At 44.8% G+C, this 25,071-nt stretch overlaps 1 protein-coding gene and 1 pseudogene across 1 annotated transcript; both read right to left on the bottom strand.

Moving 5' to 3' along the window:
- Positions 1 to 4,015: 4,015 nt before the first annotated feature.
- On the bottom strand, positions 4,016 to 4,936 carry LOC135974603 (olfactory receptor 14A16-like). Its single transcript, XM_065563021.1, has one exon. The coding sequence runs from the start codon at positions 4,934 to 4,936 to the stop codon at positions 4,016 to 4,018; it is 921 nt and encodes a 306-aa protein (XP_065419093.1).
- A 13,830-nt stretch (positions 4,937 to 18,766) lies between these two features.
- On the bottom strand, positions 18,767 to 19,364 carry LOC135974522 (olfactory receptor 14C36-like; annotated as a pseudogene).
- Between the last annotated feature and the right edge of the window lie 5,707 nt (positions 19,365 to 25,071).

The raw sequence follows: 25,071 nt of genomic DNA, 5'->3' as shown, positions 1-25,071 counted from the left end.
TCTGTTGATCCATCTGAGGCTTTTTTACTGTCATCCATCGCTATGGTATCAGAGCACTTTCCACATATAATCAGTTACCATATCAAAGTTACACATGGGGTCTCTGGCTCTTCTCCTTTTTTCAGGGTGGGGAGTAAAAATTCTGCACCTGCTCCGGCCTCGAGGCCAGAGGAGCTCTCTGCCCCCACTAGCAACTCAGGGCCAGAAGAGCTGTCAGCCTCCACTATGGCCATGGGGTTCAAAATGTCAGCCTCTGTCCCCGTCAGCAGGGCTCTTTTGCTGTAATGACCCCCTGGCTTTAACGAACAAATGGCTTGGATCCCCAGGGATTCATTATAGTGAGGATGTACTGTATTTTGTTGGTTGGTTGGTTCATTAGTTTCTATGTTGCGGATGTTTTTGGTGAATGGTGTTTAGGTAGGGTGAGGTATGTTTGATTAGATGGGAGGATCCATTTGATGTCATCAAGTAGTGGATACAACCAGATCAGGCCCCAGATGGACCATGTGCCTATCTTCCCCTGGTTTGAGGTTCTCTAGCAGATACAGAGGCCTCCCTGACTGGACTTAGTCATCTGTCTGAGCTAGCACACACTCCTCTCCTCAGCATCTCCCATCGGCTAGCTCAGGCGCCTCCCCTAAGAGCATATCGGGTTTTGTGGCTGGCTGTCTCACCCTATTTGTCGTATAGGCAGCTTGGGGGCTCATTTTTCTCCCAGTGATTTCCTTGGTGCCTAAAATTAGGTGCTGCCGCACTGCAGGTCACCACGCCTGGGTCTGTTTATGGATCCAGGCACCAATGTGTTTTTCAAAAGCAACTAGGCATCTAAATCCCATTGAAATCAATGAGTTTTGGAAACCTAGATGCTTTACAAAAGCCTACCGGGCACCTAAACACCTTTGAAAACCAGGCCTTAGGTGATGAAGTGCAGGTATCTATACTGGGCAATGATACCCTGGTGTGCAGCTGTGGGTCCATTGACTCATGATCTTTGAAATCCACCAGAGATCATAGAATCACAGAAATGCCGGGCTGGGAGGGACGGAAAGCCAAGGGGAATCGGGTGCCTGGCTCTGTGAAATCCCATCTTAAATTCCTGGAAAAAATAGCCCACCCCTTTGAAGAACATTCCCATATCTCTGCTAATTCCACGGCTGGCGCCAGCTCAACTAATAGAAAAAAGTGAACTCCTGTCTTTTGTAGGTATGTTAAAGAATCACAGAACCATAAAAATGTGGGGCTGAAAAGGACCTCGAGAAGCTGAGGCAGGACCTAGGAACACTGGACCAGCCCTGACAGGTGCTTGTCCAACCTGTTCTTAAAAACCTCCGGTGATGGGGCTTCCACAACCTGCCTTGGCAGCCTGTTTCAGAGTTTAACTGTCCTTAGAGTTAGAAAACTTTTCTTAATCTGTAACCTAAATCTCCCTTGCTGCAGATGCAGCCCATTACTTCTTGTCCTATCTTCAATGGACATGGAGGAGAATAGATCACCATCCTCTTTATAACTGCCCATAACATATTTGAAGACTGTTATCAGGTCCCCACTCAGCCTTCTTTTCTCTTCCCAGTACGGCAACTACCATTGAGGAAATGATCAAAGAGCAGCAAAATCCCTTGTGCCGTATGCCAAACCATATGCTGGGACAACAAATACAATAGGGCTCAGAACTTCAAATCTATCAAATTCCCTAATTAGCTTTGAAAATTCCCTTCAATCGGGACTGCACGTCCAATTCACCTTGGGAGCTTTTACCAAGGCTAGTCGTGGATTCTCCATCTCTTGATGTCTTTAGATGGAGACTGAATGCCCTTCTGGAACATGCATTCGTCAAACATAACTTATTGGGCTCAAGATAGGGGAAAATACCCTTTGATCTATAGGAGGTCAGACGGCTCAGACTGGGTGATATAATGGTCTTTTCTGGATTTAAATGCTATGAATATTCCACAAAAATTTCTATTGATGGGACCTAGGGTCCAAATACCCTAGAGACCTTTAAAAAGAGACTGAAAACAGGCTTTAGAATTATAGTTTGGTCCTTAACTGAGAGCCCTGAAGAACTAAATCGTTCTTTTCGCCTATAAAGCAAGTTCACGTGCCCAGGGCCGTGTGTCTGACACCTAACCCAGAGACATCATGTCTAGGGAGAAGACAGGAGGTTATTCTAAGAGCAGAGATGGGATTTTCTAAAAGTCCTGAGGAGTTAAACGCAAGTTCCCAAGGACTCCTTTAACTCCATTAGGCCCTACTCCAGAAGGGAGCCACAATATTCACTGTTAGACAATATACCCGCCACCAGTGCCTCTGGGACATAATGCAGGAGATCCAGTTTGTTGGAACATATTCCTGGCAGAGGAGGTATCTAGGAAGCCGTGCAGAAGGTGTTCGGGAGAGGTGAGCATGGTGGGTCGAGGTAGCTGGCTATTTATTTGGTTTTAAGCCAGATAATCCTCTTCTTTTGTGCATTGTCTGCAGTCATGTTTTTATCCACTATCATGGATGAGGGACTCAATCAAGGTCACACTGGCTGCAGGGCCACGCAGGCCAGGGTGTGGCCACAGCTTTCCCACAAATACAAGAATGTCCGGTATTCTAGCAATGCGTCAGTGGCCAACCTAGTTGAGGGCAGAGTTGGGCAACGTTTTTCCAAGCCTTTGGCAGATTGTTTAACTTAGCTAAAAACATAGCAGCATCTGTCATGAACATGTTGAGGAAACCATTTCCCAATGACAAGTTACTTTGACCAGCTCTACCAACCTGAGCTGAGAGTAACACACACACCCGTGCCCATGTCATGTATCTTTGGTCTGCAGGGTACAGAGGGACTAGGAATGGGCATGTCAGAGATGATCCGGGAATAAACCTGCCCCTCCTCTTGCTAGGGAGCCCCTCCCCTCTTAGGTCTCACTCCCACTGCTGTTCTGCAGTAGCTTGGTAGGCAACATCAGCCTCTGATTAGTGCAGGAATAAGGTCCCCTGAAGTTCTCAGGCCACTTACGTGTATGCGAGGGTCACCATCTAATCTAGGCTGGCACCTGGGGGACTCAAACAGAGACATCTAAGGCCCAAAGTACGAGCTTTTACAGCTTGAGCTGAAGAACCAGGCTGTCTGACAGCCACTGGAACAGGCTCCGATCCTCAGGTGCGGCACAGAGGGGCCTCCTAATATGCATTGCCCATGGGTGGTGTTTATAGAGTGACACTGCACAGCTACACAGGTCAAGGGCTCCATCTGAACTGGAGTCACCTCCCTCAGCCAGGAAGACAGGGCCTCACAGACAGTTGTACTAATGCAATGCCATGGACTCTACTAGTGTTTATTCTGTGTGTGGCCCCTTCTCCTCTCCCCCGTCCCTGCACATACATAAAGACACAGAGTCATAGAGTTCAAGGCCAGAAGGAACGACCAGTACACCCAGTCGGATCTCCTGTACTCCAACACCAAACCCAACAACTGAAATTAGACCAAAGTGTCACAGCCCTCAGGAGACTAGACAGTTCTGTGCCACCGGCAGAGAATAGGAGAGACTGAGGTGCACCAGTGCCTGTGGTCCCCGCAAAGGGAGGGAAATGATTGTGATACACCCAGAAAATACTGGCAAGTGACCTGCACTACACTCTGGAGATGAAAGCGAAACCCTCCTAAGGTCCCTGCCAATCTGAACGGGGGAGAAATTCCTACCTGACCCCCAGATGGTGATCAGTTAGATCATGAAAATGTGGGCAAGAACCAGCCAGGCACGCACCTGAGAGAGAGACTGGCTTGGTGCCACCTCAGATCCCTGCCACATCCCACCCAATGGGCCATCTCCAGCTAGGGCCGCCAAATCACCCCAGCGGCAATGACATCAGCGGAGTTAATCTAGATTTGCATTGGTGCAACTAGGTCAAAATCAGACGTGTTTGTGTGCAATCTGTGTGGTTATGAAAATAACTGACATTAATGAATAGCTAAAGATACTACACAAGCAAACTTTAATTAGAGAAAGACAGAAAATTAATTCTTGGTGAATTACCTACACCCAGTCAGTCTCCCCAGGGCAGCTTTGATCTCTTTGTTCCTCATGCTGTAGATAATTGGATTCACGATTGGTGGCAATACGGAATAAAGAACAGACGCCACGAGATCCAGAGCAGATGGGGAGCTGGAGGTGGGTTTCAGGTAGGCAAAGGCCACAGTGCAAACAAACAAGGAGACCACAGTGAGGTGAGGAAGGCAGGTGGAGAAGGCTTTATGTCGTCCCTGCTCAGAGGGGATTCTGAGCACTGATTTGAAGAGCTGAACATATGACACAATCATAAAAACAAAGCAGACTAAGACTGAACACACACTAAATGCAAGTACCCCAACTTCACTAAGATAGGAGTCAGAGCAGGCGAGCTTGAGTAGATGGGGGATTTCACAGAAGAACTGATCCACCATGTTGCCTCCATAGAAGGTCAATGCAAACGTGTTCCCAGTGTGTAGTACAGAGTTGAGAATCCCACTGATCCAGGCACCAGCTGCCATTTGGACACAAGCTCTGCTGTTCATCATTGTGTCATAGTGCAGTGGTTGGCATATGGCAACATATCGGTCATACGCCATGACAATGAGAAGGGAAAAATCCGCTGTCACAAAGAAGACTAGGAAAAAGACTTGGGCAACACATCCAGCATAGGAAATGAACCTGGTGTTCATGAGGGAGTTGGCCATGGATTTGGGGACGGTGACAGAGATGGAGCCAACGTCTAGGATGGACAGATTCATCAGGAAGAAGTACATGGGGGTGTGAAGGTGATGGTCGAAGGCGATGGCCATGAAGATGAGAAGATTCCCCACCAGGGCTGCCAAGTACATCACTAGAAACCCCACAAAGTGCCAAATCTGCAGCTCCCGAACATCAGAGAATCCCAGGAGAAGGAACTCGGTCACGGTGGTTCGGTTGGACATTTTCTTCCTTAGGACATCCTGTGATGGTTGCAGAGGGAGGAACAAGAGCAAGGGCCAGGATTAAATCAGTAAAATAACTCTCCTTTTGTGAAAACCACCTGAATTTCCTTGAGTCAGACCCTCAGCTCAATGGACTCCAGTGCAGTGACTACTAATTTACACCAGGGTGATGGAGAGGAGAATTAGGAATAATTGCTTTTGAGGTATTTGTATATCTCTGTCACCCAAAGGTGGGCGAACTATGGATAATCTTGTATAAATGTTTCTATCCATAGTTTACTGAGGGGAATCGGGTGTCTGGCTGGCCAGATTCTGCTGTCAGGGGCATTGCTGCGAATGTGGGGTAATTTCACAGCATGCCATGGAATTACTCCCCATTTATACTGCTCTAAATGGGAGCAGCATCTCGCATGGAGGTGACCAAACCCAGCCATAATTACGCGGTAAACTCTAATCATGAATACAGCTCAGGAGTCCTGATGCCCCGTCCCCAGTTCTAGCCATTTTCCATGCTCGCTGCGAGAGACAGACATTCCAGCTCCCCTCCTGCTTCTCTAACCACTCAACTAAACTACCTTCCAGAGCTTGAAAGGGAACCCAGGAGTCCTGACTCCCAGTTTGCCCCCTGCTCTAACCTACTAAATGCAACACGCCTTCCGGAGCTGGAAATACAGGACAGGAGTTCTTGCTCTACCCAGTGGACTCAACTCTTCCCAGAGCTGGGAACACAAGTGAGGTGTCATGACTCCCAGTCCCCTCCTCTAATGACTACATCAGACTGCATCTCAGCCTCTGTCCCAGGGACTCTCCACTGCCATCAGGAATGACTGCTGTGAGTGATAATGGAGAGTCATTGGGCCAGGGTAGGGGCGTGAGAGTGATTCGCCAGCGTGGTACTTGGGACACTCACCTGGTGTCTGGTAGAGCCAAGTTCATGTCCCTGCTCCAATGACTATTTAATTATTGATACAAAGTGGAGCAGCTTCAACAGGAGAGACTGAGACCGTCTCATTTCAGAACAGCAAGGGCCAGGATTAGATCAGTAAAATAACTCTCCTTTTGTGAAAACCACCTTAATTTCCTTGAGTCAGACCCTTAGCTTCTGAAGATTGAAGTAATATGGGAATGAGAATGGGGGAAACAGTCCCGCTGATTCCAATGGAGTTACTCCTGATTTACACTGGGGTGAGAGAAAGTAGAATCAGCTCAATGGGCTCCAGTGCAGTTACTCCTAATTTACACCAGGGTGATGGAGAGGAGAATTAGGAACAATTACTTTTCAGGTATTTGTATACCTCTGTTACCCAGAGGTGGGCGAACTTTGGATAATGGTGTATCAATGTTAATATTTTCAGTTTACTGAGGTTAATCGGGGGTCTGGCTGGCCTGATTTTGGTGTCAGGGGCACTGCTGTGAATGTGGGGTAATTTCACTGCATCCCATTGAATTATTCCCCATTTATACTGCTCTAAATGGGAGCAGCATTTTGCATGGAGGTGACCATACCCAGGCATAATTACACATTAAACTCGAGTCAGGAATACAGTTCAGGAGTCCTGATGCCTCGTCCCCCCTTCTAGCCGAATTTCCATGCTCATAGCGAGAAACAAATGTTCTGGCTCCCCTCCTGCTTCTCTACCCACTCAGCTAAACTCCCTCCCAGAGCTTGGAAGAGAAACTAGGAGTGCTGACTCCCATTTCGCTCCCTGCTCTAACCCACTAAATCCAACACCCCTCCCGGAGCTGGAAATACAGGCCAAGAGTTCTGGCTTTACTCACTGGACTCAACTCCCTCCCACAGCTGGGAACAAAGTGAGGCGTCATGACTCATAGTTCCCTCCTCTAGCGTGTACATTAGACTGCATCTCAGCCTCTGACCCAGTGACTCTCCATTGCCAAAAGGAATGATTGCTGCGAGTGACAATGGAGAGTCATTGGGCCAGGGTAGGGGCATGAGAGTGATTCTCCAGCGTGGTACTTGGGGCACTCACCTGGTGTCTGGTAGAGACAAGTTCTAGTCCCTGCTCCAATGACAATTTAATTATTGATACAAAGTGGAGCAGCTTCAAAAGGAGAGACCGAGACAGTCTCATTTCAGAACAGCCCATAGCCTAGCAGCTCAGGCACCCTCCTGTAAATTGGGAATTCAAATCCCTTCTCTTCATCAGTCAGAGGGAGTCTGAGTTTGTCACAGGCCAGACGAGTGCCCTAACCACTCAGCTTTAAGTTATGAGGGGTGCCAGTCCCACAGTCTTTATGAGAGACAGAAATAGAACCCCCCCCGTTCTGGCTCATCTACACACTGGACTGAATTTCCTCCCAGAGCCACATATAAAACTCAGGACTCCTGGCTCTCAGTCCTTGCTACTCTTACCCACTTCACCCCACTCCGTTTCCAGAGCTGGGGATTGAATCCAGGCTCCTAGTCCCCACTACTGCTAACCCACTTGACTCAACTACCTTTGCAGCAATCTAATAGACAGATGAAACAATAAACTGAGAACTAGACACAAACTGATGCTAGATAGAGAGATAGATAGTTTGATAGATCTAACAACAAACTAACAAAGAGACACAAGTAAGAAAAGATACAGAGAGTGAGAGAGAAAAAGAGAACGAACCCAAACTAACAGGTAGATAGAGAAGTATAAACAAACTAATATAGAGAGAAAAGTATAAACAGACAGATAGACAGAAATAACAAGAAACTAATGTATACAGAGAGAAAAGCAACAACGAGCCGATAGTGTTTGTCACAATTTTTGGAGAATTTTAATCTAAACCCTCGATCCATTCTAAAAAATGTGTCAATTTGATCAATTCCCCCACTCCCTATAGAATGAAACTGAGGCACGAATATTCTGCCCCCTCTTTCCTAAGGTAAATGTTTTGGACTGCCTCAATTTCCCATTCCCAAATTGAGGTAAGAGTAAAAATATGAAAAAAAAATCTATTGGCACTTACAATTTCTTCCTTAAAATGCCACTCTGTAACTCACCAATATATTTCATTGCAAGAGCAAACTTACGGTGCCGGTCTGTGTGGAATCTTCCCAGACTGAGATGTCTTTTCTCCTCCATCTACAGACTGCAATTGGTTACCCCTCTCTCTCTAGCCCCATGCCCACCGCTCTATCGATCTATCTCTCTAACTAATGCCCCTGTCACTGTATTATGAGAGGCTGTTCCCCCCTCATACTGAGGCTGAGCTGCTGCAAATACAGTGAGATCTGTGCTCTCTGCAGATCAGCTGTGTGTCAAAAACGTTGGTGCTGTGGGAAGGTGATTTATCCATGTCTGTTTACTACGGGTTTGTCGGACTCACACCCTGGAGCCCTCAAGGGCTCAGAGGCAAGAATTAATTTTCTTGCCCTCTAGTTCCCTGGAGAGTTTGCAGAAACTAAAATAATCACAATTAAAACAAGGCAGCAGGGTCTTGAGGAAAGATTGTGAAGCAAACACTAAGGGCACACAGGACTGTACTCCAGACATCTGGCAACAATTCCTAGCCCTGCCGCTGACCTGCTGTGTTACCTTGGGAAAGTCATTCCCTAGGGCTGTCTTTCTCCTCCCACCCTTTGCCTGTCTTTTCTACTGGAAGTTCTTTGGGGCGGAGACTGTGTCTTACATAATATAATGGGCCTCTCATATCAGGTGCAACTATCAGATAATTAATTCATTATTAAAAAGCTAAGGGTCAAGGTGTCCTGAGATCTGATCCCAACTATTCCCCTGACTTTGTTCAGTCTCTTCACCGCTCCATTCCTCAGTTTGTCATCTGTCCAATGGGCATAATAGTTACTTGGAGGATAATTCATAATGAGTGGTGATGGTGGGAGGAAGTCATTTTTGGTATTATGAAAACCTGGAAATGGAAAACATTTTTGTATATTTTTTCAGGTTTGGTGGGGAAAGTTTTCAATATCAGAAATCTTTTCCCAAAACTATAAAATGTTTACCATAAACTTGCATTTTTACTAGAGAAGTTTATTGAAAACCAAACACTTTTCAGAGTCCAGTTTCATTTTTTTTGCCCACCCCCCATCCAAAAGCAATATTATGGGATGTTACTGAACAATGACAATTCCCATAAAAATATAGTTTTCATTTTTGACCAGCTTTAATAATGAGTAATTAAAACTAAATTAAATGCATTTGAGTTGATGTGGGTGCAACATTCATTGCAATTTTATTTGATAGCATCTGCTTGTCATAGGAACTGTCTAACTAAGTAAGATGTTTTGACCATCCAGTCCAGTATTCTGTCCCTGATAGCGGCCAGTACCACCAGATTCAGAGGAAACTTTAAGAGGCCCCTTACAGGACAGTTCTTGAATAACCTGCCCATGGCGGAGTCTCATCATCAGCTTGTGAATGGTCTATGGCGTGAGGAGTTTTATCATAGAGTTTTATCTACTCCAAAGTAACTACATGCTCTCATTATCCAGATAGGCTGAAATATTCAAAGGAACATACTGGATTTGTGTGTCTAAATGCCATTGGCTTTTGACAGGAGAGGAGTGCCCAGCTCCTTTAATCCTCTTTGAATATCTCGCTTAGTTTATTATTAATTACTTATTTTGTAGATTCCATCACTGACAATTTTCAAATCAAGATTGGATGTTTTACTATAGGAGCTGCTCTAGGTATTATTTTGGGGATGTTCTGTGGACTGGGTTATACAGGAGGTCAGACTAGACAGTCACTATGGTCCCTTCTGGCCATGGAATCTATTAATCTAATTTGATCTCCACCAAAAGTAGGAACAACATTTTTCCAAAAATTGACAAAATGGTAGATTTTTTAAAAAAGATTCTAAATTTCTATGAATTAAAAAAAAAATTCTTTAAATAATGGTGTAGGAGGATTCTGATCCTCTCTCCTGTTTTTGACCAGATTTATTCAAATTAATTCTGGGAGATTTTAGCTGAATTAGGCAACACATCAGGGTAACACAACTCCACCTCTCTCATGGTGATGTCGGCTATTTTGTGTTCCTGGAGGGGCCAACATGACCGGTGATGGGATTTTCAAGGTAGCCTATAGATATTTGGACACCATATATCAAAATATCAAAAATTCCAATTAGTTTTAATGGGAATTGGTCATCCCAGGCCCCTAGGTGAAAATCTCCACCCATAGTTTTACGATCAAAACGTGCAACACTTTTCTGGTGGCATTTTTAAGGCTATTATTCAATATTTTTTTAACGACTTGGATAATGGAGGAGAGAATATGCTTATAAAACTTGCATGTGACACCAAGCTGGGAAGGGTTGCAAACACTTTTGAGGACAGGATTAGAATTCGAAATGACCTTGACAAATTGGAGAATTGGTCCAAAATCAGCAAGAGGAAATTCAATAAAGACAAGTGCAAAGTTCTTCTCTTACCAAGGAAAAATCAAATGTACAACTCCAAAATGGGGAATCACTGGCTAGAGTGGATCACAAATTGAATGAGTCAACAATGTGATGTAGTTGCGAAAAAGGTTAATATCATTTGGACTGTATTAAAAAGAATGTCGTATGTAAGACACGGGAGGTAATTGTCCCACTCTACTTGGCACTGGTGAGGCCTCAGCTGGAGTACTGTGTCTGGTTCTGAGTGACACACTTTAAGTAATATGTGGACAGATTGGAAAGAGTTCAGAGGAGACCAACAAAAATGATCAAAGGTTTAGAAAACCTGACCTATGAGGAACAGTGAAAAGCAGAAGAATGGGGTTTAACTTGAAAAGAAGACCAGCAACCTCAGTCTGTAGCAGAATACAAGAAAATTTATTTAAAATACTGTTTGAATGGTACCTCACACAGCCAGGTTAAATATATATAATGGGATTCTCTGATGTTCGGTGGCTGCGTATTTTACTCTTTGTACTGTTTCTAGGGATTTACTTGGTATCCCTGACAGGGAATCTCCTTGTTATCATCCTTGCACTGCTTGACCATCACATTCACACCCCCATGTACTTCTTCCTGATAAATCTGTCTGTCTTAGACCTTGGATCTATCTCCCTCACTGTTCCCAAGTCCGTGGCCAACTCCCTGTTAAACACCATGTTAATTTCTTATGCTGGATGTGTTACCCAAGTCTTTCTCTTCATCTTCTTCACTGCAGTTGACTTTGCTTTTCTCACCATCATGGCGTATGACTCATACGTCGCCATCTGCCAACCACTGCACTATGAGATTTTAGTGAACAGGAGAGCTTGTGTCCAAATGGCATCCAGTGCCTGGATCACTGGAATTCTCCTTTCTATACTGCACTCTGGGGTCACATTTTCAATAATCTTCTGTGGAGGCAACATGGTGGGTCAGTTCTACTGTGAAATCCCCCAAATACTGAAGCTGTCCTGCTCTGACCTGTACCTTGGTGAAACTGTGGTTCTTTCCTTTAACATATTCTTAGGCTTAAGCTGCTTTTACAATTGTGTCATATATTCAGATCTTCAAAACAGTGCTGAAAATTCCCTCTGAGCAGGGTTGCCATAAAGCCTTCTCCACTTGCCTTTCTCACCTCATTGTGGTCTCCTTGTTATTTTGCCTAGTGGTTCCAAGTAATAACAGACACAATAAAATAAAACACGCAAGTCTATGCCTAATACAGCAAGGAAGTGATTCCAGATGAAATCTCACAATCAGAGATGTTCCAGGAAGCTTCTTTTACAGACTAGCCTCCTTCTAGTCTAGGTCCAGCAATTACTCACACCCCTGCGGTTACTGTCCTTTGGTCCAGTTTCTTTCAGGTATCATAACTTCGAATACAAAAAGATATATGCATGTAAATAGGATGAATATATCCAGTAGATCATAACCTTTGCAGAGATATGTTAAATGGCACACCTAACATAAAACCTATTCCAGTCATGTCATATTTACACTCATAAGCATATTTCCATAAAGCATGATGGGGTTTATTATTTCTAGAAAGCAACGCCACACCGGACATTCTGGTACTTCTGGGAAAGCTGTGGCCCCGCCCCTACCTCATGGTCCTGCCTGCCAGTGTGACCTTGCATGCATCCCTCATCCGTGATACTGGACAAAACCATATCTGGTTTTGTCTCAGTACCAGACAGGGGACAAACCACACAGAAAGGGGATTATCCAGCTTAAAACAAAATGAATGTCCAGCTACCTACCATGCTCACCACTCCCAAAGAGCTTCTGCGTGGCTTTCTAGAAATCTCCTTTACCAGGAACAAGTTCCAACAAACTGGATCTCCTGTATTCTGTCCCAAAGGCACTGAGTAGATATGATGGGGTCAAGGCTATTCTCCAAAAAAATAAAAGGGCCATCTTTCTCCCATGACCATCATCTCATTCTGTGTTTCTTTATAAACATAATCAACTCTTGACATTATTGTCTCCATGAGAACATAACGTGCAATCCGTTTATGCACAATGAGGTATTTACACTGGTAAATATCTAGAAAAACTGCACTCAGGTCAATGGAGTTACTATAAATTTACACCTATATAAATATCCTGTCTTCACACAGTGGTCAAAGTCAGATCCTTCAGAGAGAATGAACAGGACAGGACAATTATTGAGTGACCCATCCTGTGTTGTCCAATTCCAGCATCTGGAGTAGGGCCTAATGGACTTAAAGGACTTGTGTTTAACTCCTTAGGCCTCTTAGAAAATCACAGTTCTGGGAACTTGTGTTTAACTCCTTAGGCCTCTTAGAAAATCACAGTTCTGGTCTTAGACCAACCTCCTGTCTTCTCCCTAGACATAACACCTCTTGGTTAGGTGTCAGGCACACTGCCTTGGAGAATTTCACTTGCTTTGTAGGTGAAAAGAAGGATTTAGTTCTCCAGGGTTCTCAATTAAGGAACAAAGAAACAAGAAACTGAAAACAGGCTTTAGTTTAGAATTTTAAAGGTCCCTAGGGGGTTTGGACCATAGGTTCCATCAATAGAATAGGCTGTCAAGGGAGCTTGTGGAATCCCCATCATTGGCGATTTTTTGAAAAACAGGTTGGACAAGCAACTGTCAGTGCTGGTCTAAATTTACTAGGTCCTACCTCAGCTTCTCAAGGTCCTTTTCAGCCTAACATTTCTATGGTTCTGTGATTCTATAATATACCTACAAAAGACATTTTTTTTTTATTAGGTGGGCTGGCGCCAGCTGCAGAATTAGCAGAGATATGGGAATGTTCTTCAAAGGGGAGGACTATTCTTTCCAGGAATTTAGGATGGGATTTTAGAGCCAGATGATAAGAGCCAGCCACCCAATTTCCCTTTGCTTCCAGTCCCTCCCAGAACAGTATTTCTGTGATTCTAGGATCTCTGGTGGATATCGAAGATCATAAGTCAATGGACCCATAGCTGCACACCACGGTATCATTGCCCAATATAAACACCTGCACTTCATCACCTAAGGCCTGGTATTCAAAGATGTTTAGCTGCCTGGGAGGTTTTCATAAAGCCTCTTGGTGTCCAAAACTTATTGGTTTCAGTGGGAATTAGCTGCCTAGTTGCTTTTGAAAAACCCACTAGGTGCGTAAATACCCCCTGGGGCCTGGATCCTTAAAGAGGCCCAGACATGGTGACCCACAGTGTGGCAACAACTAACTGTTAGGCACCTAGAAAATCACTGGGGCAACAACAGAATCACACACAGCCTGAGTCAGGACCCGGGCTCCTATATGACGGATAGGGAGAGACAGACACCTAAGAATGGGAGTCACAAAATCCAGCATGCTAGGAGTGGAAGCACCTGAGCTAGCTGATGGGAGATGCCTAGGAGAGGAGTGTGTGCTTGCTCAGAGAGAGATGCTTAAGGCCAGTCAGGGAGGCCCTTGTCTCTGCTAGAGAACCACGAACCGGGGGAAGATAGGTGCATGCTCGGTCCGAGGCCTGATCTGTTAGTACCCAATACTTGATGACATCAAATGGATACTTCGATCTAATCAAATATACCTCGCCCTCCCAAACCCCCACTCACCGAAAACATCTGGAACAAAGAAACAAATCAATCAACCAACAAAATATAGTACATCCTCGCTATAACGAACCCCTTGGGATCCAAGCCATTTGTTCTTTAAAGTCAGGGGTTCATTATAGGAAAAGATCCCTGCCGCCAGGGCAATGGCTGACACCATGAACCCCATGGCCATGGCGGAGGCTGACAGGTCTTCCAGCCCTGGGTCAATACTAGGGGCAGAGAGGTCCTCTGGCCTCGCGGCCGCAGCAGGGACAAAATTTTTACTCCCCACTCTGGAAAAAGGAGAAGAGACAGAGACCCCATGTGTGAATTTGATATGGTAAGTGATTTTACGTGGAAAGTGCTCTGACACCATGGTGATGGGTGGCAGTACAAAAGCCTCAGACGAATCGATCGATCAATAGATGGAGGGGTATGTATGGGGATGGAGAGATAGATAGACATGATAAGTTCATGGAGGATAGATCCATCAATGGCTATTAACCAAGAGGGTCAGGGATGCAACCCTATGCTCTGGGTGTCCCTAAGCCTCTGACTGCCAAATGCTGGAATTGAACAACACAGGATGGGTCACTCAATAATTGTCCTGTTCTGTTCATTCTCTCTGAGGCATCAGACATTGGCCACTGTGTGAATACAGGATATTTATATAGGTGTAATTTTATAATAACTCCATTGACATGAGTGGAGTTTTTCTAGATATTTACCAGTGTAAATACTTCAGTGTGCATAAACGGAGTGCACGTTATGTTCTCATGGAGACAATAATGTCAAGAGTTGATTATATTCATAAAGAAACACAGAATGAGACGATGATCATGGGAGAAAGTTGGCCATTTTATTTTTTGGAGAATAGCCGTAACCAATCATTTTCCACAGGGAAGATTTGATATCCTTGTTCCTCATGCTATAAATGATCAGATTCATCATGGGAGGCATCAGGGCATAAAAAACTGGGACCAAGAGATCCAGACATGAGATTGAGCTGGAGGTGCATTTAATATAGGAAATAGTATCAGTGCAAAGAAATTGCTGGGGGATTTCACAGAAGAACTGCTCCACCTCATTGTCTTCACAGAAGATTATTGCAAACATGTTTCCAGTGTGCAGTGCAGAATTGAGAACCCCGCTGATCCAAATACTGGCTGCCATTTGGACACAAGCTCTCCTGTTCATCATTGACTCGTAGTGCAGTGGTTGGCAGATGGTGAAGTACCGGTTGTATGCCATGATGTTCAATAGAGAAGCTCAGCTGCAGCAAAGAAAAGGAAGAGAAAGTATTGGGCGGCACATTCATAATAGGAAATGGCCCTAGAGCTCATGAGGGAATTGGCAATGGACTTGGGGACGACAATGGAGATTGAGCTAAGGTTTAGGACGGACAGATTCTTCAGGAAGAAATACATGGGTGTGTGAAGATGGTGGTTGAGAGCTATGGCTGTGATGATGAGACGATTCCCAGTCAGGGCTGCCGGGTAAATCCCTAGAAACAGCAAGAAATGCAAAATTGGCAGCTCCCGAGTGTCAGAGAATCCCAGGAGGAGGAACTCAGTCATGGTGATTTGGTTGGACATTTTCTTCCTCAGTACATTATGTGATGGCTGTGAAGGGAAAGACAAGGGCAATGGCCAGGGTTCGGCTGCCGTAAGTAGAGGCCTTCCTGGAGCCCTAGACAGGGCCGGCCCCAGGGTTTTTGCCGCCCCAAGCAGCAAAAAAAAAAAAAAAAAAAAAAAAAAAGGCGCCATGGCAAGCGGCGGCAGCTCTACCTCCGCTTCATTCAACTGTGGCAATTCAGCAGCAGGTCCTTCGCTCCGAGAAGAAGTGATGGCATTGCTGTCTTAGGAGTCATTGGTCCTATCTATCTATCTATCTATCTATCTATCTATCTATCTATCTATCTATCTATCTATCTATCTATCTATCTATTCACTGCCGGGATTGTTTGGTTCTCTCTCTCTCTCTCATACCCCCATCACCGTATTATTCAGCAGCCACTGCGGTGTGCCTTCGCTGGATGTCCTGAGTTGCTGGGTCTCTCTGCAGTTCCTAGCACACAGGGATCTACTCCATAGATGGGCGCTCTCTGCTCCCCTCCTTAGGCAGGCTTGGCTGAGAGGTGATGGACTAAATGGGATGAGGGACTGAAAGCCTCTCCCAGCTCTAGAGAGGGCCAGGCACAGGAAGGAGGAGAGTGATGTGGGAAGGAAATGGTGGCCAGGGCTGGCCAAAGGACAGAATCAGGAGAGAATGTCTGGTGTTTGGAACTCTGACAGGAGGAAGCAGAGGTCGTGAGCTGATCCCTGGGGCTGGGGCCATATCAGGGGAGTGGAGCTGAGCAGAAGAGGGCACTGGTGGGAAAAGGGGTTCAACAGGAATCTCTGAGGAAGCTGAGTCAGGAACTCTGAGTGGAGAATAGGCTCTGGGCCACAGAGGGGGACTCTCAAAAAACAGGGACCAAGAACGTCCGTGAGGTGGAGGGTTGTGAGAGGGGAGGAAGGGGATTAGGTGCTAGGGGGGTTGTTTGCAGGTCTGGATTGTGTGTAGCAGAGGGAAGGAGACACCCGGGGACTAGAGTAAGAGCGTTCAGGGGGTGGAGGATGCATCAGAGGCTGGAGTCAAAGGGCCTGAATCTCTTCTCCCTGAAACCAGACATACTCCAGTGTAACACCATGGACTACCCCTGAGATGAGTGATGGGGGAATCAGCCCCATTGTCTCCAGTGGGGTTACTCCTGATTTACACCAGGGTGACTGAGAGGGAAATCAATTGACTGCAGTGGAGTATTTCTAACTTTTCATACAGTTGGTGCATTTTGGTGCTGATTCATTGTACATTGCGAGAGATCAAACCGGAGCTCAGATCCTCATGCAGGGTCTCCAAAGCTCAAGGGCCAACTCAGCAGAGTGCAGTCCACCCACTGACACTCAGGGGGAAATAAAGTGACAGCGTTATTAGCCACAGTGTTTAATTCTCAATTAGGCGTGTCAGCCTTTGAAGTGCTTGGAGTCACGCCAAATGGATTGCACTGTGCATGTGTCTGGCGAGAGGAGGAGATGGTTGGAAACTGTTTCTGACTTGCAGCCCCATAGCTGCTGAAAGGAGAATGTTCTGGCCAAGAAACCTAGGTCCTGTGATTCAAAATCTAACCCTGGGCAGAAATCTGTGCCTAAAAACAGGAGGGATCTGCCTCTGTTGAAGGGTATCTAATCTTGGGAAACTATCTCTTGAGCACAGCTGAATATTGAGAAGGTGCCGAAACTATTTTTGAAATGAAAATAAATAACCCATACACACGCTCACTGGGAGGGGGGATGATTGGGGGCAGAAGAGTTGGTGGGAAAGGAAGAGAGGAGTTTTGGGGGCAGTGAGAGGAGGGGTGATTATGGAGAGGAGGATAAATGAGGAGGTGGGATAGGAGACAGGTTGGGGGTTAGGAGATTGGGAGGGGTAGGGTACTGGGAAGGGGAACATGAGGGTGAGTGACAGCAGCCTGGGGGAATATTGGGGACAGGGGCACCTGAAAGCCCCACATTCCCCTCCCATGTATGTGCCAATATCTGGAGGTTTCCAATCCATCTATGGGGGTCCAACACTACCTGCTCCCCTCACGTGATCTTGAGGGATTTGTCCTTGTCCTTCTGGGGGGCTTAACCTGTCTCCCTTAACGCTTTTTCATGTGTGCCGGGTCTAGGGAAGCGCGGCCTCTTGGTGTGTGAAGCTGAGAAGAGTCACATGGAAAGGGTGCACCAACAACACCATGAAGACCCGGCTGGCCCTGGGGTGACTGGTACGAGTGATACAGTTCACACCTCTCGGAGCTATTGATTCTGGCTGCACCATCTCCTGGAACGGTATTCACTCAGCTCAGAAGAGCTAATTAAGGTTAACAGGCCACTTCTCTGAGCATCCAATGTGGCAGATGGATGCATCCGACTTTGTGCTGCACTTATGGAGAGGTTCTGGGGGTCGATGTGAGGGGAACCCAGACAGGCACAGAATAGAGTTCCCGTCCAGAAAAACGTGGTGGTTCTGAAAAGAGCCTTTTGCTTCTCTTGTCCTCCATATCCATTGCTATCTACAGCTGACACAAGGACCACTTACTCCTACTAACATTTTTCTTTGTCTTCAAACAGCTAGAAAATTAAATAGCCAAAAACTTCACTGAAACAGAGTTAAGGTCTTCCAGTGAGAGCTCGTGCCCATCCAGAAGGTCCCGTTTAGCAAAACTCAAGCTTCAGAAAACCATGACATATAGAATTAAGGTAAGATAAGGTAATGGAAATGCCCACATAACCTTAACTCTGCCCCCTTTGGGCGATGCCCCACAACACCCGTAACACCCACACTCAGGCTCTGCCTTGTCACTGCAATGGACAGGCGCTACCTGCGCTTGCCCTATGCTCGAACACTGTGTCTGAACTATCACTGGGCAACCTTAACTCTGTGTTAAAAACGCAAAATCCTTTGGTTTTTTTTTTTGCCATTTATAGTTAGATCGATCAATCGATTCTTATCTGATTTACACTGGTGTAAACCTAGAGTAACTCCACTGACTTCAGTGAATTTAGTCTGGATTATTACCACTGTAAACAAAGCATTTTGTATAAAAAAGATTGCACATCATCTTCCCATTGAGGCAATAATGTCATCATTTGATTATATCAGTAAGGAAACACAGAATGAAACCATGGTGAAGGGAGAAATCTGAAAATTTAATTTTTGATGAATAACCTCCATCCAGTTAGTTTCTTCAGGGCACCTTTGATCTCCTTGTTCCTCATGCTGTAGATGATTGGATTCATCAGAGGAGGCACCATGGAAGAAAGCACACCTACCACACGATCCAGACCTGATGGAGAGCGGGAAGTGGGCTTCACCTAAGCAAAAACAGCAGTGCAAAATAACAAGGAGACCACAATGAGGTGAGAAAGGCAAGTGGAGAAGGCTTTATGGCAACCCTGCTCAGAGGGAATTTTCAGCACTGTTTTGAAGATCTGAATATATGACACAATTGTAAAAGCAGCTTAAGCCTAAGAATATGTTAAAGGAAAGAACCACAGTTTCACCAAGGTACAGGTCAGAGCAGGACAGCTTCAGTATTTGGGGGATTTCACAGTAGAACTGACCCACCATGTTGCCTCTACAGAAGATTATTGAAAATGTGACCCCAGAGTGCAGTATAGAAAGGAGAATTCCAGTGATCCAGGCACTGGATGCCATTTGGACACAAGCTCTCCTGTTCACTAAAATCTCATAGTGCAGTGGTTGGCAGATGGCGACGTATGAGTCATACGCCATGATGGTGAGAAAAGCAAAGTCAACTGCAGTGAAGAAGATGAAGAGAAAGACTTGGGTAACACATCCAGCATAAGAAATTAACATGGTGTTTAACAGGGAGTTGGCCACGGACTTGGGAACAGTGAGGGAGATAGATCCAAGGTCTGAGACAGACAGATTTATCAGGAAGAAGTACATGGGGGTGTGAATGTGATGGTCAAGCAGTGCAAGGATGATAACAAGGAGATTCCCTGTCAGGGATACCAAGTAAATCCCTAGAAACAGTACAAAGAGTAAAATACGCAGCCACCGAACATCAGAGAATCCCATTATATATATTTAACCTGGCTGTGTGAGGTACCATTCAAACAGTATTTTAAATAAATTTTCTTGTATTCTGCTACAGACTGAGGTTGCTGGTCTTCTTTTCAAGTTAAACCCCATTCTTCTGCTTTTCACTGTTCCTCATAGGTCAGGTTTTCTAAACCTTTGATCATTTTTGTTGGTCTCCTCTGAACTCTTTCCAATCTGTCCACATATTACTTAAAGTGTGTCACTCAGAACCAGACACAGTACTCCAGCTGAGGCCTCACCAGTGCCAAGTAGAGTGGGACAATTACCTCCCGTGTCTTACATACGACATTCTTTTTAATACAGTCCAAATGATATTAACCTTTTTCGCAACTACAACACATTGTTGACTCATTCAATTTGTGATCCACTCTAGCCAGTGATTCCCCATTTTGGAGTTATACATTTGATTTTTCCTTGGTAAGAGAAGAACTTTGCACTTGTCTTTATTGAATTTCCTCTTGCTGATTTTGGACCAATTCTCCAATTTGTCAAGGTCATTTCGAATTCTAATCCTGTCCTCAAAAGTGTTTGCAACCCTTCCCAGCTTGGTGTCACATGCAAGTTTTATAAGCATATTCTCTCCTCCATTATCCAAGTCGTTAAAAAAATATTGAATAATAGCCTTAAAAATGCCACCAGAAAAGTGTTGCACGTTTTGATCGTAAAACTATGGGTGGAGATTTTCACCTAGGGGCCTGGGACGACCAATTCCCATTAAAACTAATTGGAATTTTTGATATTTTGATATATGGTGTCCAAATATCTATAGGCTACCTTGAAAATCCCATCACCGGTCATGTTGGCCCCTCCAGGAACACAAAATAGCCGACATCACCATGAGAGAGGTGGAGTTGTGTTACCCTGATGTGTTGCCTAATTCAGCTAAAATCTCCCAGAATTAATTTGAATAAATCTGGTCAAAAACAGGAGAGAGGATCAGAATCCTCCTACACCATTATTTAAAGAATTTTTTTTTAATTCATAGAAATTTAGAATCTTTTTTAAAAAATCTACCATTTTGTCAATTTTTGAAAAAATGTTGTTCCTATTTTTGGTGGAGATCAAATTAGATTAATAGATTCCATGGCCAGAAGGGACCATAGTGACTGTCTAGTCTGACCTCCTGTATAACCCAGTCCACAGAACATCCCCAAAATAATACCTAGAGCAGATCCTTTAGTAAAACATCCAATCTTGATTTGAAAATTTTCAGTGATGGAATCTACAAAATAAGTAATTAATAATAAACTAAGCGAGATATTCAAAGAGGATTAATGGAACTGGGCACTCCTCTCCTGTCAAAAGCCAATGGCATTTAGACACACAAATCCAGTATATTCCTCTGAATATTTCAGCCTATCTGGATAATGAGAGCATGCAGTTACTTTGGAGTAGATAAAACTCTATGATAAAACTCCTCACACCATAGACCATTCACAAGCTGATGATGAGACTCCGCCATGGGCAGGTTATTCAAGAACTGTCCTGTAAGGGGCCTCTTAAACTTTCCTCTGAATCTGGTGGTACTGGCCGCTATCAGGGACAGAATACTGGACTGGATGGTCAAAACATCTTACCTAGTTAGACAGTTCCTATGACAAGCAGATGCTGTCAAATAAAATTGCAATGAATGTTGCACCCACATCAACTCAAAAGCATTTAATTTAGTTTTAGTTACTCATTATTAAAGCTGGTTAAAAATGAAATTTATATTTTTATGGGAATTGTCATTGTTCAGTAACATCCCATAATATTGCTTTTGGATGGGGGGTGGGCAAAAAAATGAAACTGGAATCTGAAAAGTGTTTGGTTTTCAATAAACTTCTCTAGTAAAAATGCAAGTTTATGGTAAACATTTTATAGTTTTGGGAAAAGATTTCTTATATTGAAAACTTTCCCCCCCAAACCTGAAAAAATATACAAAAATGTTTTCCATTTCCAGGTTTTCATAATACCAAAAACGACTTCCCCCCACCATCACCACTCATTATGAATTATCCTCCAAGTAACTATTATGCCCATTGGACAGATGACAAACTGAGGAATGGCGCGGTGAAGAGACTGAACAAAGTCAGGGGAATAGTTGGGATCAGATCTCAGGACAGCTTGCCCCTAAGCTTTTTAATAATGAATTAATTATCTGATAGTTGCACCTGATATGAGAGGCCCATTATATTATGTAAGACACAGTCTCCGCCCCAAAGAACTTCCAGTAGAAAAGAAAGGCAAAGGGTGGGAGGAGAAAGACAGCCCTATGGAATGACTTTCCCAAGGTAACACTCAGGTCAGCGGCAGGGCTAGGAATTGTTGCCAGATGTCTGGAGTACAGCCCTGTGTGTCCTTAGTGTTTGCCTCACAATCTTTCCTCTAGACCCTGCTGCCTTGTTTTAATTGTGATTATTTTAGTTTCTGCAAACTCTCCGGGGAACTAGAGGGCAAGAAAATTAAATCTTGCCTCTGAGCCCTTGAGGGCTCCAGGGTGTGAGTCCGACAAACCCGTTGTAAACAGACATGGATAAATCACCTTCCCACAGCAACAAAGTTTTTGACACACAGCTCATCTGCAGAGAGCACAGATCTCACTGTATTTGCAGCAGCTCAGCCTCAGTATGAGGGGGGAACAGCCTCTCATAATACAGTGACAGGGGCATTAGTTAGAGAGATAGATCGATAGAGCGGTGTGCATGGGGCTAGAGAGAGAGGGGTAACCAATTGCAGTCTGTAGCTGGAGGAGAAAAGACATCTCAGTCTGGGAGGATTCCACGCAGACCGGCACCGTAAGTTTGCTCTTGCAATGAAATATATTGGTGAGTTACAGAGTGGCATTTTAAGGAAGAAATTGTAAGTGCCAATAGATTTTTTTTCATATTTTTACTCTTACCTCAATTTGGGCATGGGAAACTGAGGCAGTCCAAAGCATTTACCTTAGGAAAGAGGGGGCAGAATATTCGTGCCTCCTTTTCATTCTATAGGGAGTGGGGGAATTGAGGAAATTGACACATATTTTTTAGAATGGATCAAGGGTTTAGATTAAAATTCTCCAAAAATTGTGACAAACACTATCGTCTCATTGTTGCTTTTCTCTCTGTATACATTAGTTTCTTGTTCTTTCTGTCTATCTGTCTGTTTATACTTTTCTCTCTATATTAGTTTGTTTATACTTCTCTATCTACCTGTTAGTTTGGGTTCGTTCTCTTTTTCTCTCTCACTCTCTGTATCGGTTCTTTTCTTACTTGTGTCTCTCTGTTAGTTTGTTGTTAGATCTATCAAACTATCTATCTGTCTATCTAGCGTTAGTTTTTGTCTAGTTCTCAGTTTATTGTTTCATCTGTCTATTAGATTGCTGCAAAGGTAGTTGAGTCAAGTGGGTTTGCAGTAGTGGGGACGAGGAGCCTGGATTCAATCCCCAGCTCTGGAAACGGAGTGGGGTGAAGTGGGTAAGAGTAGCAAGGACTGAGAGCCAGGACTCCTGAGTTTTATATGTGGCTCTGGGAGGAAATTCAGTCCAGTGTGTAGAGGAGCCAGAACTGGGGGGTTCTATTTCTGTCTCTCATAAAGACTGTGGGCACTCGTCTGGCCAGTGACAAACTCAGACTCCCTCTGACTGATGAAGAGAAGGGATTTGAATTCCCAATTTACAGGAGGGTGCCTGAGCTGCTAGGCTATGGGCTGTTCTGAAGTGAGACTGTCTTAGTCTCTCCTTTTGAAGCTGCTCCACTTTGTATCAATAATTAAATAATCATTGGAGCAGGGACTAGAACTTGTCCCTACCAGACACCAGGTCAGTGCCCCAAGTACCACGCTGGAGAATCACTCTCATGCCCCTACCCTGGCCCAATGACTCTAGATTGTCACTCGCAGCAATCATTCCTTTTGGCAATGGAGAGTCACTGGGTCAGAGGCTGAGATGCAGTCTAATGTATACGCTAGAGGAGGGAACTATGAGTCATGACACCTCACTTTGTTCCCAGCTGTGGGAGGGAGTTGAGTCTAGTGAGTAAAGCCAGAACTCTTGGCCTGTATTTCCAGCTCCGGGAGGGGTGTTGGATTTAGTGGGTTAGAGCAGGGAGCGAAATGGGAGTCAGCACTCCTAGTTTCTCTTCCAAGCTCTGGGAGGGAGTTTAGCTGAGTGGGTAGAGAAGCAGGAGGGGAGCCAGAACATTTGTTTCTCGCTATGAGCAAGGATATTCGGCTAGAAGGGGGGACGAGGCATCAGGACTCCTGAACTGTATTCCTGACTCGAGTTTAATGTGTAATTATGGCTGGGTTTGGTCACCTCCATGCAAAATGCTGCTCCCATTTAGAGCAGTATAAATGGGGAGTAATTCCATGGCATGCAGTGAAATTACCCCACATTCACAGCAGTGCCCCTGACACCAAAATAAGGCCAGCCAGACCCCCGATTAATCTCAGTAAACTGAGAATATTAACATTTATACACCATTATCGAGAGTTCGCCCACCTCTGGGTAACAGAGGTATACAAATACCTGAAAAGTAATTGTTCCTAATTCTCCTCTCCATCACCCTCGTGTAAATTAGGAGTAACTGCACTGGAGCCCATTGAGCTGATTCTACTTTCTCTCACCCCAGTGTAAATCAGGAGTAACTCCATTGGAATCAGCGGGACTGTTTCCCCCATTCTCATTCCCATATTACATCAATCTTCAGAAGCTAAGGGTCTGACTCAAGGAAATTAAGGTGGTTTTCACAAAAGGAGAGTTATTTTACTGATCTAATCCTGGGCCTTGCTGCTCTGAAATGAGACTGTCTCAGTCTCTCCTGTTGAAGCTGCTCCACTTTGTATCAATAATTAAATAGTCATTGGAGCAGGGACATGAACTTGGCTCTACCAGACACCAGGTGAGTGTCCCAAGTACCACGCTGGCGAATCACTCTCACGCCCCTACCCTGGCCCAATGACTCTCCATTATCACTCACAGCAGTCATTCCTGATGGCAGTGGAGAGTCCCTGGGACAGAGGCTGAGATGCAGTCTGATGTAGTCATTAGAGGAGGTGACTGGGAGTCATGACACCTCACTTGTGTTCCCAGCTCTGGGAAGAGTTGAGTCCACCGGGTAAAGCAAGAACTCCTGTCCTGTATTTCCAGCTCCGGAAGGCGTGTTGCATTTAGTGGGTTAGAGCAGGGGGCAAACTGGGAGTCAGGACTCCTGGGTTCCCTTCCAAGCTCTGGAAGGTAGTTTAGTTGAGTGGTTAGAGAAGCAGGAGGGGAGCTGGAATGTCTGTCTCTCGCAGCGAGCATGGAAAATGGCTAGAACTGGGGACGGGGCATCAGGACTCCTGAGCTGTATTCATGATTAGAGTTTACCGCGTAATTATGGCTGGGTTTGGTCACCTCCATGCGAGATGCTGCTCCCATTTAGGGCAGTATATATGGGGAGTAATTCCATGGCATGCTGTGAAATTACCCCACATTCGCAACAATGCCCCTGACAGCAGAATCTGGCCAGCCAGACACCCGATTCCCCTCAGTAAACTATGGATAGAAACATTTATACAAGATTATACATAGTTCGCTCACCTTTGGGTG

The sequence above is a fragment of the Chrysemys picta genome, chromosome 12 (assembly GCF_011386835.1).
Source record: "Chrysemys picta bellii isolate R12L10 chromosome 12, ASM1138683v2, whole genome shotgun sequence".
In the NCBI taxonomy this organism is placed as follows: Eukaryota; Metazoa; Chordata; order Testudines; family Emydidae; genus Chrysemys; species Chrysemys picta.
Note: the sequence above shows the minus strand (reverse complement) of the source record. Positions and strands in the feature narration are given on the sequence as shown.